This window comes from Embiotoca jacksoni, unplaced genomic scaffold (genome assembly GCF_022577435.1).
Source record: "Embiotoca jacksoni isolate LCO1_2020_lvr unplaced genomic scaffold, fEmbJac1.0.p SCAF_3, whole genome shotgun sequence".
Taxonomy (NCBI): Eukaryota; Metazoa; Chordata; class Actinopteri; family Embiotocidae; genus Embiotoca; species Embiotoca jacksoni.
The window spans coordinates 10,738,932-10,754,776 of NW_027185381.1; the positions used below are offsets into that span (position 1 = coordinate 10,738,932).

A 15,845-nucleotide genomic window follows, 5' to 3' on the forward strand; every position below is an offset into this window, starting at 1 on the left:
CTCTGTATAATATTGTTCTATGATGTAACAACATCCAAAGGCCGACAATTGCAGTCGATGATTTTTTTTTAATTTTTTTATTATTATTACTCGTGTTCAGTTCCTTGAGTAATGTATAACTTGTACACATTTTTGCACTAATTAAAAATGTGTGTGTGGGTCGTACGGCCAGAGAGTGTATTACTGCATCACATCGCTCTTAAACAGTCTCTTAAGCTGAAGAGACTGTGCACAGCTGCAGGGGCTTTAGGAGTTTAATGAATGTAAAGGACACTCTGTCAAAGGGAGCCTTCATATTTTCCAATTCTCTGACACAAATCCAGTTTTTCAAGAGAGGTTTGCTGTCTCTACAGTGAGATCCGATCAAAGGGTCCTCAGCAAAATGGCGTCGGGAGTGCCACTAGCAAAACTGGATAAATGGTGTCACACACCAGTGCTGTGGCCTCAGCAGACGTAGCTGTTGATGTGTTCCAAAGCATCTCTCTGACTTGGCCCATTGTGCTGCAGAGGAACGGTGAATAGTGTTCTCCAGCATGGGGGAACAATATGTGATTGTTCCCCTGCTGTGGTGAAGAAGCTGTAGGTTACTCTCTGTACCATCGCCAAAGCGCCTGAGGAGGAGATGCACAGCAAAATCTCTGCGTGCTAACCGGCGATTCTTGGAGGTTTAAAGCTCTGCGGTGCTGTTTTCGTGTAGCTATTACAAGCTGGTGGGAGGGGGGGGGGGAGGGAGACTCACCCCTTTTTTTTTTTTGGAGGAGAGAGGCTTTTGTTTGATTGGATTTTTTTTTTTTTTTTTTTTTAATTTCTTTTTTTTTGTATGTCATCATTCGAATGTATTGAAAGCCTCCAGGGAAAAACAAACAAACAAAAAAAAAAACGGTTCGTACTGAGGTGTCAAGTTGGATTTCAGAAGAACAAGAACTGAAGTGTGATTTGCTAGCATGTCACTTAAGTCCCTCAAGGAGTTTGGTGTTTCTGCTGAACGGCTGGGCTCAATTTGTAAGAGATGGATGGCTCGTGTCCAAAGGTCTGTGTAAAATTGTTTTTTCGTTAATATATATATAGCGTCAATATATATATATGTTTGTTGTTGTTGTTTTTTTTTGGGGGGGGGGGATTTGTGTGTGTGGCAGTTTACTACCATTTGTACTAAAGTCTCCATTTTGGTTGTTGTAGTTGTGATCCTCGGCCTGTCTTCATTCTCTTCAATGTTTTAATTTTAGCATAATTTATCTCCCTCAACATCTGTGAATTTCTGTTGCCTCATTTTTGGTTTCCAGTGTGTCTGCCGCCGTCATGAAATGTTTTTTTTTTTTTTTTTGTGAGTGAGTGAGACCAAGGTGCTGGAGTCGGAGGTACACTGGTTGGTATTGATTACCTGTCTCTAAGGCTTGCCTCAAAGGAAACTGCTGTGATTTAATATTTCACTCATCTCCACCATTACTGTACTACCCTAAACCACCCAGATTGTTGCTCAGTATGTTGTTGGCTATGCCATTCGGAGTTGTTGCACCATCTGTTGTTGTAAACAATATACTGTATTGTTTCAGCCTCTACTTGAGTGTACACAAGTTAAATAGTCGCACTGCAAAGCCATTCGACTCCTTGACAGGAATTCTGAAACGCATAAAATCCCCATCAAAGCATGTTGCTTTTTTTACACTAATATTAAAGCGACAAAGTTTAGAACATCTACTACATCCCACTTTAGCCTGATCTCGGTATGATTTGGTTATTGGTTCACACGTAGTCTGTCTGCACAGTGACGGTGATCAATCAGTCATTCTCTAAGCAGGCTGAAGAACAGCAAATGAGTCTTTTGTGAAAACCTTAGTAGAATAATGAAAAGAAAAGATCCCTTAGATATAATAGATTAAAATAGGTTTTTAAAAGAATAATAATCAGCTGTATTTATTTATTCATTGTCTTTGAAGTTTTTTTTAAATGTGATTCTTTTGACTAAAATATTATTTCTACATTTACAGAACACTTCTCAAATAACCAATTGTCTTGAAATAGTTTTAAAGTCTCCTATCTAAATAATAAATGTTTTTGCAGCAGCATGTTACTGATATTGTATTTCAGGTGTGGCAGAAACAACCCATTGTGTTAAAATTTGATGATCAACAAAATATGTGTGCGTGTAGTCTAAAGTCCAATCAGTAACAAAGTCTTTTTGAAATTGTTATAAGAGCAAATACTTGCGTTTGTAGGTATTTTTGTAAGCTTAAGCTCGATTAGAAATACTCACCCATGAACATTTGGACAGTTTTCTCCTTTCTTTCCTTTTCTTTTTTTTGTAACCTCTAAATTAAACGAACTACACACTTTTTTACCATCTAAAAGACGTTGCAGCTCTGTTGTGGCCATTATCATGCTGGATAAGATGAAATGGAAGAATAACTTGCTGACACGGACCATTTGTCGAAGGCTTTCGGTGTGACTAAAGTTTGAATTAGATTTGATCATTTGCTTGGAGGAAGTGGATTCACTCACACGAACATCTAGAAGCTGGGAACAAAAGCAGCCAGACTGTCATTTAATGCAAATCATTCTGAACCATCAAATATTGAGTTGAAGCGTATTGTGTCGACACGTGGAGCCAAACTTTCGCCTGCACAAGTGTCCAGAGAAAATGTACCATCACATTGTTTTTGATATCAAAGTGATGAGTCATCCTGTAATTCTTGCTGCATTTTGGTCTCCCGCCAAAGAACTCGAAGTGTAATTATGATCACTTAATACATTTGATTGGGTGAAAACGCTGATATACTGATTATAGATTTTCTTTGTTTCTCTTAGCAACGGCAACGGCAGCAAGATGAACGGGTCGCTGGAGCACTTGGACCAGCCAGACCCAGACTCCATCAAGATGTTTGTGGGACAGATCCCGCGCGCCTGGTCAGAAACGGAACTCAAAGAGCTTTTTGAGCCCTTCGGCGCTGTGCATCAGATCAACATCCTCCGTGATCGCACCCAGAATCCTCCTCAGAGCAAAGGTATTGTCGGAGCATGATTTCTTCTACCAGGGCCACAGAGATTGAAGAACATATTTTGCCTGCAGTTTAGATTTAAATGAGGGATTAGTTGGCTGAATAAAATGACATGCATAAATAACAACTGATAATTCATTATTTTGTACAGTTAGTATTATTTTAATCATGCTTTTTTTAATGTAAGGGTTTTTGTTGTCTCACAACTAGGCATTAAACAGTGTCATTTGGTTACAGTCAATGATTCTTTTGATTAATTGTTTAATTTAAAACATAAATCAATATTTACATAATGGAATAAGTTGGTAGTTGCAGCCATAATAAATTGGCACATGCGCTATTGATTGGTACGGTCAGTAGTTTAGAGGAACGTTTATATGGACACCATTGTCCTCTACCTATATTTGCCTGTCTCTGGTCAACACCACACAAAACCCTCCTATTGCCACATCATGTACCATCACATTTCATCACTATCCCCTCAGGTAATGCGCAGCACTGCTTCTCTGGACACGCAATGTAGCTGTGTTTGTGCTTACAGATGAGGTGATTCAGTAGTCTTTTGTTTGAGGGTTAAATAACACCTTTTTTTATAACCCTGGACTTAAAAAAAAAAATGGTTGCCTTAAAAGTAGCATTGTATGAAGGAAGTGTTACTCGGCTGCAATTTTCTATTAAGACATCAATCGATGCGCCCACCTTTAGAAATGGTGCTCGAGTTGAGCGATTCAGTTTAGGCTGCAATTAGAGGAGACGGTGAAGTGGAAGCCTGCTGTCTGCAGAGAGCTGCAAAATGCCACTGGAAGTGCTCAGTCTCCCATAACTAACTGCAGGTGAATAAAGTAACGACAGTTTCCCTGATGGAGCCGTCCTGGGTCACCCAAATTTCAATTCCCGTGATGGTTGGATGACTCATTAAGGCTACAGTCACTAATCCACTTGTGGGTTTTTAATGTGGTTGGACTCTGCTTCATGCTGGACTTGTGTCTAAATATAAAAAAATGTTGTGCTACCAGGGGTCTCAGCCCCGACACCCCACGCTAAATGTAGCTGGCCTGAAGTGTTTGGCTGTTATTAATGGTCTCTGATCAACCATTTCTGAAGTATGTCCAGAACCACTGGCGCAACTCGGCTGCTGTTCTGCTGATTAGATATGTAAAATCATTAGTGGAAACAATCGGCGAAAGTGTACTACCTCACTGGCTGTTCAGCTTGGAATGATATATCCATTTAGCACAGTACATCTCCAGTCTCTGCCTCTCACAAGCAAAAGACAGGCGAATAACACCATGGCAACAATTATGCGCCGTATGAGAGAAAAATTGCATTTGAGCCATTTCTAATCTCTCTTTCCTTTTTCTAACAGCTTTGCCAACATTAGTTACACCGCAGTAATTTACGAAGAAGAACATGACCCTGTAGTGGTCTGGTCATGTTCAGATATTCAATTGTTTTCGCAGCAATATATAAAGCAGTATAATTTATCCAGTTGGTCTCGTGGTTATTTGGGTGTTGGAGAAAAAATAGACAGGATTTTATAAAAATGAAGTTTTAGTTTGTAATTTAGTTCCTTGTTGTCCTTTCACTGACTATTTAGTCAAAATGAGCCTTTAGTGTGTCAAGGCCAGAACTGCAAGTTGCCCTCGCACCAGGACAGCACTTGACTTCACCTGATCTGGCTTTTAACAAATGTGCACTCGTGTAACATCACCAAATAATCTTGAGCATGTTAAAAGTGTACCCAAAAATCCCCTGGGTGCTTATTATTCTGTGTGGGTATATAAATATCCAGCCAACACAGTGCAGTTCATTTGGGAGGCAGAAGAGTTCAAAGCCCCCTTTTTTTTTTTTTTAAAGCAGAGCCCTCCCTTGTTCTATGCGGAGTGTCAGCTGTGATGGCCTATTGACATGTTAATGCAATGTTAATGTATTCTAATAGATAATCTGGCCTGATCATGGCAGTCTTTGGCTCACCCGGCCTGTGTGAGTTGAATTTAATGCAGCGACACCCCTACACCCATCAATTTCATTGTTGTCCTCCTTTCCCAGTATCCTACTCCTGCTGGGAGAAGTGGCGGTCATTTTATCGAAGTCTGATGATATCTGTCTTCGGTTTATTTGCGTGGCACGTAATACACCCCTCACCCCATTCCCTTATGTTATCAATCTTGTGTTTGTCTGATTTGTTCATTGAAATTGCTGTAATCCAGCTCCCATTTTGGTTGTTTACTTTGCCACAGATCTATTGAGGAGCAATCAGATTTGCAGTAGTTTTTAGGTCACGTCTGCTGCAGGTCATGAAAAAATCATCTGACGACTATCACGCCTCTCTGGATGGTTTATTTAGCTCCAGTAAATCAGAGACCGGGCTAAGCAGCAGAGAAAGAGAGATCTCAGCTGGTTGTGAGAGAGAGAAGAGTGCAGCTTGATGCATATTAGAGTTCAGCAGCCCTCCCCGCGGCCTGGGAGCTCCAGTAACAGCATAATACACACTATGTAGGTCAGAGACGCTGCAGTGCTCCACTTCCCCAGCCCAGTGAAACTGACAGGCTGGAACGCCACTGGCGGTCTGCTGGGACGGAAGGATGAGAGGCTTTTTTCTCTCTCACTCTCTCACTCTCTCTCTCTCTCTCTCTCTCTCTCTCTCTCTCTCTCTCTCTCTCTACACGCTCTTCTTTTCTTCATCCCCCTCCCCCACCACCACTCTCCTCCCATGATTTCTCTTCCTAGCTCCCACTCCTACTCCCTCTTGTCTCTTTGTGCCGTTTTTCATGCCTCGTGTATATATATATATATATGTTTGGACTCTTATGTAACGCAGCGATACCCTTTGTGTGATGTGTTGGTACGTTGCCCTGGCGTGCCTCGGCTGTGTTGACCTGCCGACTGCATCAGCGCCTCCTGACGGCTATCTAACCCTGCGGTCATCTCTGTGGCCATGTCACAGTCTTCAACGATCTCATTACTCCCGTGTCCTCGCTGCAAGCTCCTACATGGTCTGTGTGCACCGCCTAATAGTTGGTGCTAAGAATATCCTGTCACATGTTTCCAACATGTGATTTTCGAGAACATGCTTTCATCCATGCAGCATCTTGACTGCAGCAGTCGTGTTGTTACATTTACCGTTTCTCTGCGCCGTGTTTTAATGCAGCCTTTGTTTCCTTCCCCCTCCCATTGTTTGTCCCTGTTTTTTTTTTTTTTTTTTTTACTCTGCAGGATGCTGTTTTGTAACTTTTTATACAAGAAAAGCTGCACTGGAGGCCCAGAATGCACTGCACAACATAAAGACCTTAAGTGGGGTGAGTAAGCACAGCACGGGCTGCTTTTAGCTGCTTGAGCCCCTCTACATCTCTGTGAGCTGTATGCTGGCCGATAATGAGCTCTCGGTTCACTGAACGCCTGTCTGGCCTGAGAAATATCTCTGCTCCCACTATCACTACACCGAGGACTGCCTTGCACCGCAACACACTGAATTGATAAGCTGACCCGACATACACACATGCAGGTATCAGGTAAAGTGTGCTTGACCAGGCAGCGGGTTATTCACTGAGGCACAGGACCCAATGCTGCAAAGTGGAACAAATTATTAATGCTTGTCTTCATGAATCATTGATGCACATCTACATTTTTATTTCCCAAAGTTACAGATATAAAAGGAGGCGAGTTGAGGTCTCTCTCTTTTTTTTTTTAAAACCACGAGTGTGGTCTATTAATTGCTCACCTGATTTATATGGTGAGATTAAAGCCCAGTCAACTGCAACAAGTGCAGCGGCTTGTTAAGCCTCTACAAATCTGTCTTGCCCATACATTGTTCCAAATTACTCTCCCTGTCAAATCAATTAAATCCATACCAAACAACTTCAGCTGTCAATCAAATCAATAGTCCACTCTATTGGAAAAGGAGTCGCTGTCAGTGAGGTTGCAGGTAAATATTGAACCGGGTTGATAAATGAGTGTCGTAGACAGAATATATAGTTTGAGCACTCTTTACTGGAAGACAATCAATCAGCCAGCCACTTCAAATGAAGTGTGGTCTAACAGCTCAGCTCTCTGATCCCGATCCCGGGTCCTACTGTTACTGGCATTGACTGCAGGTGACTGAGTTTGGTTTGCGTGACGGTGGAAAAGCTCATTTCCCTGTTTCTGTTTTCTCTCCCTTCTGTTCCTCTCTCTCTTTGGTCAGTGACGCTAGCCAGTCCCCATACTGAGCAGGCCATCTGTCTGCTTCTCTTTAGTGCTTGTCAAAAACAAACCCACCATTTTTCATAAGTACAACCTGCTCAGGCATCTCATGACTAGATTTGGTTCTCCTCTTTCACGCCGCACGTCATGTAAATGTGCATTAGATATATTAACTTGAAGTTCTCTAAATGTCTCTAAATTGTTTCATTAAATGACATGAAATGACGGATCCTGCAGCCGTCATTCTGCCTCCACTTTCTCACATAAGTCTCAGAATGAGTGTCATGTTCAGAGATGCTCTGCTGGCTGAAAAGAGATTTTTCACAGCTCAGATTTGCCACACCTTGTTCTATTTGTGATACGATGGTGTAAGGGGAGTATTATCTCAAAAACTAAAACTCACCGTACATTTGAAAGCAATACCAAAGTAGCATGCTTGTCAACCATCTCTAAAATTGTTCTGTAGATGATGAGGGATGTTGACAGGAAGAATCGATGAGTTCAATCACAAGTCTACACTAAAGCGAGAAGTGAAATTGGATAGAGGGGAATTTGATCCCCGCCAGCAGCTCATAGACAATTCCTAATGAAGCTGGTGGTGGTGAGAGATGATGATCTTGGAGTGAGAGAATAAAACAAGCTGGGAGAAATGCTTGAGGATGGGAGGTTGAGTGTGAAGATATGAGACCCTCGTGATGAGTGATAACGAGGCCGAGTACCTGCATAGTTTATAATTGTGACAGATGTGTTAACTGTTTCCCCACCCCTTTTTTTCTTCCAGATGCATCATCCTATCCAGATGAAACCCGCTGACAGTGAGAAAACTAGTGGTAAGTGGATGAATTTGAAATGCAGGGTGACACCAGCCAAAGGACGGGAGGATATAGAAACTATGTCTATTGAGGAAGAAACTTTGAAGGGAAGGGTATAGACAAAGACACGACAAGTAGGTTGTGAGAGTTTTAAAGACGACGTGAGCAAAATGGAGTCTCTATTTAGTCCTAAAATGAAGGCTCGAGAAGGACTCGGTTCAGGGAATGTGCAGCAATACACATCTCCTATACAGTGTGATACTTTAGGAGGATTAAGAAGTTTAAAAGGCACCATGGGAAGAAGAGTAGAGCAGGTAGAGAGGAACAGGAGGAGACCACAAATAGATAATATCGTTATGTCTAGAGAAGTAGACACTGAGGAAAATAAAGCTGTGAGTTGCAGAGATTTGCACAAGAGGCTGGCACTTTGAGTGAGAGGCAGCATGACGAGGAGAGAGCTTGAACAAGAAAAAGAGAGGTGCAAGATTTAGCGCCTGATGCAACTGCTGCTTTCTCAGCTCCATAATTGTTTGGGTTTAACTAACTAGCTGTTCTCTTTTCATCCGTCTGCAGCGGTGGAAGACAGAAAACTCTTTATCGGAATGGTTTCAAAGAAATACGGCGAGAACGAAATCAGAATGATGTTCTCGTCTTTCGGACAGATCGAAGAGTGCCGAATTCTGCGGGGACCAGATGGTCAGAGCAGAGGTAGGTGTGCTTTCAGCAGAGGCACAGTGTTCTTGGCCTCACAACCGCCACCTTCAGCACAGCCGAGTACATATTCTCATGAAGTATTTATACAGGCTCCTCCCTACTTCTTCATTACAACCCCTCCAAACCCCAAATCAAGTGCTATTCACCTCCAGTGGCACCGTTTCCATCCCCATAGTCTATCCTCCCATCACTGTGACACTCAGCCTCCACATCTCACAGTGAAGGGCCACTGCACTGGCTGTCCAGCACAATGGCCCGTTGCCTTGGCAACCGCTGGCTGCCGGTGTTCGTAGGCTCAGCTGGCAGGCGGCTCAGCTCGGCTCAGCTCCTCCTTTACCGCCTCCTTCATCACACTCTACAAAGGCTGGAATTAGCCTGTCGGGCTCTGCTTGTCGTCGCATCTCCTACATAGCTCTCTGCTGCATGAAGCTGCAGATAGCAGGCAGCACGGAGCTCTAGTGTTGATACGAATATATGATTAAACCCCACAGGAGTGACGGACATGAATATCTGCTCTTTTTCTAGTAAATGTAGGCAATGTAACGACAATTTGACATGGGCTGTATTAGCCTTTTGATGTCTACATAATTTAGTAAATCAAAGCCTTTCAGTGTGCATTTTATGTGTATATAATCACGTTGACTGTCTCACCATGACACCACATAGTCGAGCCTCTCTGGGTGGCACTTTAATCCGTCGATCACTGTGCTCATGTGACACCGTGTTACTGTTCTCCTTGTTGTGTTCTTTCTCCGTGTGCTAACCAGTGAGGGTGGTTCTGTGTGCTTGGGAGTTGCCATTCTCTGTACTGTAATGTCTTTTTTTGGGGTTCATAACGAGTTGTCCAAACCTTTTGTCTTGTTTTGTTTCTTCTTGTCCCTCCCTCCCTCCTCCCCCCCTCTCCTATTGTTCCCCCCCCTACAGGCTGTGCGTTTGTCACATTTGCTACCAGGGCAATGGCACAGAATGCAATCAAAACCATGCATCACTCTCAGACTATGGAGGTACTGTACCCCTTAGCACCTATTTCTCATCTCCCCTTTCTCCCCCCCCCCTCCCCCCCCCCCTTCATACATTTTGCTGCCCCCTTGTGTTGGGAAGATGAAGAACCTATCCAAGCAGATGGCATCCATTCATCACAGAGCATGAGTCATTTCCAAAACCACTCTTGCTAATTATGAAATTACATTGTCGTCTGCAAAATAATTGAATAAAATTTGAAACATTGCTGCTTTCATAGCTGCTGAATTCAGAGCTAACGGGACACAACACGAATTGCTGTCATCTCTCATTTTGGGCTGAACTAAATGCATCTCATTTATTGATTCTGATAATGTTTTAGTGCCTTGCCATTAGTCTGCCAGAATCAATCTATATTTTGGACCACAGGGAAAAGAGCCCACCCCATTAAATATAGGGCAACAAAAAAATTAACCTCAACTGGAGCAGCCACCCTATTAGCTTTCTTCAAAAACTGGGTCCGTGTTCTCATATAGCCAATGGAGTCTTTGTGGAAGTAGAGCAGCAGTAATTTGACAGCTAGCAGGTCAGAGGCTCCCCAGTGAAGCATCAGACCAAGTCTAATTAGGAGTCCAACCAAACAACACTCCTCCTACCAGATTAAACGTGGGCCCCAGTGGTGGCGCCACCTATTTCCCCCCCTTCCCCCCCCCCCATATCATGTCCTCCCCAGTTCTCAGCTGCCATGGGAGGTGCTGCTGGTGCAGAAGCCATTTTCCCTATCCAGCCTGGTCCCTATCTGGCTCTCAACTCTCAAAATACTTTTGCACCGCATGCCTCGTCCATGCGTCTGTCTGAACAACATGTGACTGTGTGTTTGCGAGATTCTGTGTATTGTAATGCATTTTTCTTGATGTCCGCTGACATATCCATGTTTGAATGTGTTTTTTTTTTGTTTTGTTTTTTAAATGTTGTGTCCATCTGTCGTCTGCTTATCTGTGGACTCGGTTCAGCTCTTCGGAGTGCTAAAATGATTCACCGTCTGCAGCGTTGTCCTGTGCCCCTTTTGGAATGTGGCCTGGCTCAGCTTTGCATGGCAGATGTCCTCTGTGTGTTAGCTTTGGTATGAATGCAACAGGCATACAACTGTCTTGAGGCATAGATGACCCCCTCCTCTCCCGCCCCCCTTTTTAAGAATTCCTTGCAATGACTGTGTCCTTGCATTGGTAAATATACAGTTGATTCCTCGGTGTGCTTTTGAACCGGCCTAACGTCTCTTACCTCTCCACTGCTCCAGGGCTGTTCCTCACCTTTGGTGGTGAAGTTTGCCGACACACAGAGAGATAAGGAGCAGCGGCGCCTGCAGCAGCAGCTAGTGCAGCAAATTCAGCAGCTCAACAGCGCCTCCACCTGGGGAAACCTGGCTGGGCTGGGGACCCTCACACCGCAGTATCTGGCTGTAAGTGTTACTGAAACACACACAAACCAGTTGAGCTGCATAATTACCTATGAATTAACATAAAACACAGTTCTGGTTCAGACATCTGTTTACTGCATGTGGTGCAGGAAATACAAGGGTAGAAAAACAAAATAACTGCCTCGCAGTATGAAGCAACAACTTTAAGTCAATACATTAGGTATTGTATGTGATGAAAACAGATTAAGTTAATAATTATGTATTTTTGTAGATGTTTCAGGCACGAGAGGTTTGAAAAAAAATCTCGCACTTTGAGGATGCAGTTTGTAGTGGTGTAACGGTTGTCCGTATTCAGATGTTTTATGTTCATGTACAAAGATAACTGCAAAAAATTTAAAAAAAATGAAATGCATGACAAAGGCAGGATTTTATTTTCCAGAGATATATTTTGTTCTATCGAGTTGCGTGTTCAGGTGCCCCTGCTGTCTGACTTTGACAGTGATGGCTCTTGACGGAAATGCAGCAGCCATTTTGTGTGTAATATAGATAACCTTGTAGGCCTTAAACCTTGATTTTAAAATGATTGCAATTGTAAATAATCACGAATAAATTGTGCTGTTGCTCAATCCAATTAGATGAAAGGTTACTGATGACATGAAATATTGCACAGTTTTGAGACCTGAAATACAAACTGATTTTCTTTGGCTCCGAGTAGGAACTCCTTCCCTCTGTGCTGGCTGAAGGACAATGACATGTGACTTTGTGTCTGTTATTCAGAGCCAGAGAACATGTGACTTAAACATGAGCTGCCAAGCTGTTTTATGCTTCTGGCAAGAAAACCAGAGACGTTGACGATGTTGCGTGCCTGGACAAAAACTCTTTTCCCGTTTGATTTCATCAATCCAAACATCACATCAATTTTAATTAGAGGGCTAAAATGCCATGCTGTCATTCAAAAACAAAGCGTTTGTAATATTTTCTCACTGTCACTATAAGCTCCCCCTCTCCCCCCTCCCCCGAGTTGTTGCTCCACATCAATTTATTCAATTGCATAAGTTTCCTGCCATACATTTGGTATGATATACATTCTTGAATTGAGCCTTTCTTTCCGTGTCCTTCACAGTTGCTCCAGCAGGCCACATCTACCAGTAACCAAGGCAGTTTCAATAGTATGCAGAGGCTAGGAGGTAAGTTCAGCCTTTCAGCTGTTGAGTCCTGCTGTTCTCTCGTCGTGGTCTGCACTTTTCATGTCACCGACCCTGTGACTCGGTGCTCTACGCCCACATGGTTTTAACTACCGCAAATCACATTGCTCTTTCAGATCAGTGGCACATTAATAATCGGTGGTGCTATTTTAGGCCTGTGCAGGGTGCTTAAAGACAAACAGCACGTCACTGTGACATGGTGAAATTAAAAAGCAATACGAGGAAAAGTGTTCCATATTTAAAGCAACGAGCGGCACACAACATCCGACTTCATAACTATAGTGAAACTATGTCGAAATATAATTTCAGCTCTAAAATTAATACTGCATTTTCAAACTGGGATTAATAAATTACTCTTTTTTATCTATTACAATCTTCAAACCAGTATAAAAGTACAATAAACAGTGCTTGAATTTCTTTTAGCACAACAATACCAAAGTGATCAAATATAATAATTTAACAGGACTGAATAAACACTCTGAATGAAGTGTCACAGTCCGATAAAAAGATTTAAAAAAAAAAAAAAAAAAAAGATAAGTCAAACTATAACTTACAAGAGTGAGTGGAAAGCAGCAGAATAAGTTGCAACGATGTCAAATTGTATCCAAACAGTTTAATGTAAAGGAGACGAAGAGAAATAATGTGTTAATTGATGGCACAACAGAAACATCCCCTCCATGACTTTGTTTGTCTGCAAGAAAGTGAGGATAAAGTTTGACATCTTTGATAATCTTTTCTGTTTGTTTGCACTCAGCCGGTGTGAATCCACTTCAGCTCCAGAACTTGGCCACATTAGCTGCCGCTGCAGCTGCAGCCCAGAGTTCTGGCAGCCAGGCTTCCAATGCCCTGTCTGCCACCAGTGCAGCCCTGGGAGCTCTGGGCAGTCCAGGTAATTCAACACGAGCTGAATGTGTAGTATGTGCATGTATACAGTAGCACCCGGTGTGAGTCGAGCCCTGTGGCTGGATCTTGGTTCTGCCTCAGTTGGATCACTTGTTTATGGAATGCGTTTTCGACCTTTTTCTACTTGTGATTGCCAAGTTCACCTTGTTTGTTATCTTTGTTTACTTTCACACCACAATGTTTAAATCTGAAGTCTAAATAAAAATCCTCACCATTGCGATGTACATTTCCACAGTCAATCCCTCTGCTCCAGTCCTCCCCTGCAAACCTCCCTCGTCTGCTATTTGCCCAACAGACCTCAGCCATTCCTCATTTATTTTATGGGAGTTAATCACCCCCGTATAAAATTTTATGAGAGCCTCCCATTTCCCTTTAATCTGTGTAAATATGCATTGGCTCCATCTGTCTGAGTTTAGCATATGGCTGCTTCGGTAATGACCTCTTCTCATTACGAGACAGCTTTTAAACTGCCCCCTCACTGCTGTGTCATCCTCTCATAACCATCACTATTTGTGGCAAAGATGCCAGACTTCAAGTGTGATATGAATGTGGACATTTTGTTTTGTCTTTCAACAGCTGGGTCAACAGCGTCCAGTGCTGGTGCTGCCATGAACACCTTGGCATCTTTGGGCACCCTGCAGGGTCTCACTGGGACCTCTATGGGCCTCAATAACCTTAACGCTCTCACCAGCAGCGTCAGTGGTGAGAACATCCGTTCTAATCGCGGGATTAAAAACGTGGAAGAAATTTGCCTGATTGCTAATTAACTAGATTGCTAGTTAATTGGACATTAACCATAAAACGGCATGAAGCAACTTTGATCTCTCAGGAGTGGAGAGCTGTTTTGACGTTACTTTTTTTTTTTTTTTTTTCAAAGTTGCCAATGTTGTGAGTGCAACGCGTCTTGTTTTACAGGTATGGGGGCCATGAATGGAGGCCTGGGAGCCTCCATGGCCAACGGGTCAGCAGCCAGCTCCATGGACGCTCTGACCCAGGCCTACTCAGGGATGCAGCAGTACACAGCGTCCGCCCTGCCCTCCCTCTACAGCCAGTCCCTCCTGCAGCAGAGCATTGCTGGCAGCCAGAAGGAAGGTGAGCAGATGCTCAGCACACACTAACGCCCATCTTTACATTAGTGTTATGTAACTTTTCAGGGATATATTTGATCAAGTCTTTCCTAAATAGAATTATGTTTTTTTTGTTGACTGTAAACACCTGTTTGTTTGTTTGTTTGTTTGTGTGCTTATCTAACTTGAGTATCTGATTCTTACCAAATGGAGTAGGGCCAGAGGGCGCCAACCTGTTCATCTACCACCTGCCCCAGGAGTTTGGGGACCAGGATCTTCTGCAGATGTTCATGCCTTTTGGAAATGTGGTCTCTGCCAAAGTCTTCATTGACAAACAGACCAATCTGAGCAAGTGCTTTGGTAAGTGTGTTGGCACCAGCAGCCAGTCCTGAAAATATTAATGGTGGTTTTCACTTGATAAACGATGACATGTTTCAAATAAAAAACTGTATTCATATACATCAGTAAAGCAAATGAGCTTTTCTAAATACTCATCAAATTATTCAATGTGTCTAATACTGTTTTATTACTAAACAAATAGTGAGACTTCAGTCAAACCTGGAACTTCTTGTTCTTGAATTTAGCGCTTTCTAACATGGAAATTAATTACACTGGAAATGATCTTAAAATCTGGGTGTAGTCAAGTTCCCTATTTAGTAGCCCTAAATACACTTTCTGAAGATAATTGAATCTTATGTTCTAGGGGTTGACCGATTATCGGCGCTGATATTTAGCATTTTTACGATTATCGGCGTATATATATTTTTTTCATTCAATCGCCGATGAAATTAATTAATTAATAAATGCGCTGCTTTGGTTCTGATGCAGCGTCCCTCTCAGTCTGTAGTCACCACTGGTGTTGAGCAACGTCCCGCCCACAGCTTTATCTGATTGGTTACACCTCATGAGTAATGGCCAATCAACGCTGAGAACTTCTCACAGAAGAAGTCATCAGCAGCCCGGAGGACCGTTCCAAAGGTCAGACAGGAGACGCGGCAGAAGTTAAAACCACCGTCCTCGACGCTGAAGTTGCAAAAACACCGCAATCAAGTCTAATTTGCTCTTTTCAAGAGTTTAACGACACACGTTGTTTCATAAAAGTTCGTCTCACACCGTTAGCGACTCGTCAGTGTTTCTTCCACCGCTGTCCGGGCAGAACGTCCCCCCCAGAACCAAACGAGAGATTTACCGAGTCCCTGTGCTCCCGCTTCATTTCAGCTCGGTGTGAGAGTCGCTCAATCATTTTTCTGTCACTGAAAGTCGCGCTAATTTCTGTGCTGCTGCTCTTCTGCTCGGTCTTTGTGTCATGAATGGCGGAGCCGTGCGTCTCTGTAAAGACGCGCAGAGCAGAAGATGGACGCAGGGGAACGTTAGTGGAGTTGACGACAACTACATTGCTTACGTGAGCGCAATAAAAGTCCAAAGTTAAGCTATCAATGAACAACCCAGCACATTTTAAAATCATGTATCAAACATTCTGCTGGTGCTTCAATAAAGGATCTCCTTGTGTTTACAATAAATACCCCTCGTTGCAGTATACCTTCATAATAAGAGTCAAGCGGCGGCATTTATTTATTTAAAGCCGTTTG

The 15,845-nt window shown here is 42.9% G+C and overlaps 1 protein-coding gene across 11 annotated transcripts in view; it reads left to right on the forward strand.

Annotated features, from left to right (window-relative positions):
- LOC138206066 (CUGBP Elav-like family member 2) overlaps positions 1-15,845 on the forward strand; it is a 32,117-nt gene that overhangs the window by 9,074 nt on the left and 7,198 nt on the right. For 5 of the 11 annotated variants that reach the window (XR_011178911.1, XM_069162536.1, XM_069162540.1 and 2 more), the window contains 11 exons: positions 2,806-3,002; positions 6,213-6,295; positions 7,960-8,008; positions 8,564-8,698; positions 9,629-9,708; positions 10,962-11,123; positions 12,205-12,268; positions 13,041-13,175; positions 13,766-13,891; positions 14,105-14,281; positions 14,470-14,616. Coding sequence is in view for 10 of the 11 variants with exons in the window: in XM_069162536.1 (XP_069018637.1) it covers positions 2,806-3,002; positions 6,213-6,295; positions 7,960-8,008; positions 8,564-8,698; positions 9,629-9,708; positions 10,962-11,123; positions 12,205-12,268; positions 13,041-13,175; positions 13,766-13,891; positions 14,105-14,281; positions 14,470-14,616 (1,355 nt within the window). In the remaining variant the exon portion in view is untranslated. Of the gene's footprint in view, positions 1-904; positions 1,031-2,805; positions 3,003-6,212; positions 6,296-7,959; positions 8,009-8,563; positions 8,699-9,628; positions 9,709-10,961; positions 11,124-12,204; positions 12,269-13,040; positions 13,176-13,765; positions 13,892-14,104; positions 14,282-14,469; positions 14,617-15,845 lie in introns of those variants that run through there. The other 6 variants (XM_069162537.1, XM_069162542.1, XM_069162544.1 and 3 more) reach the window with 4 other exon arrangements.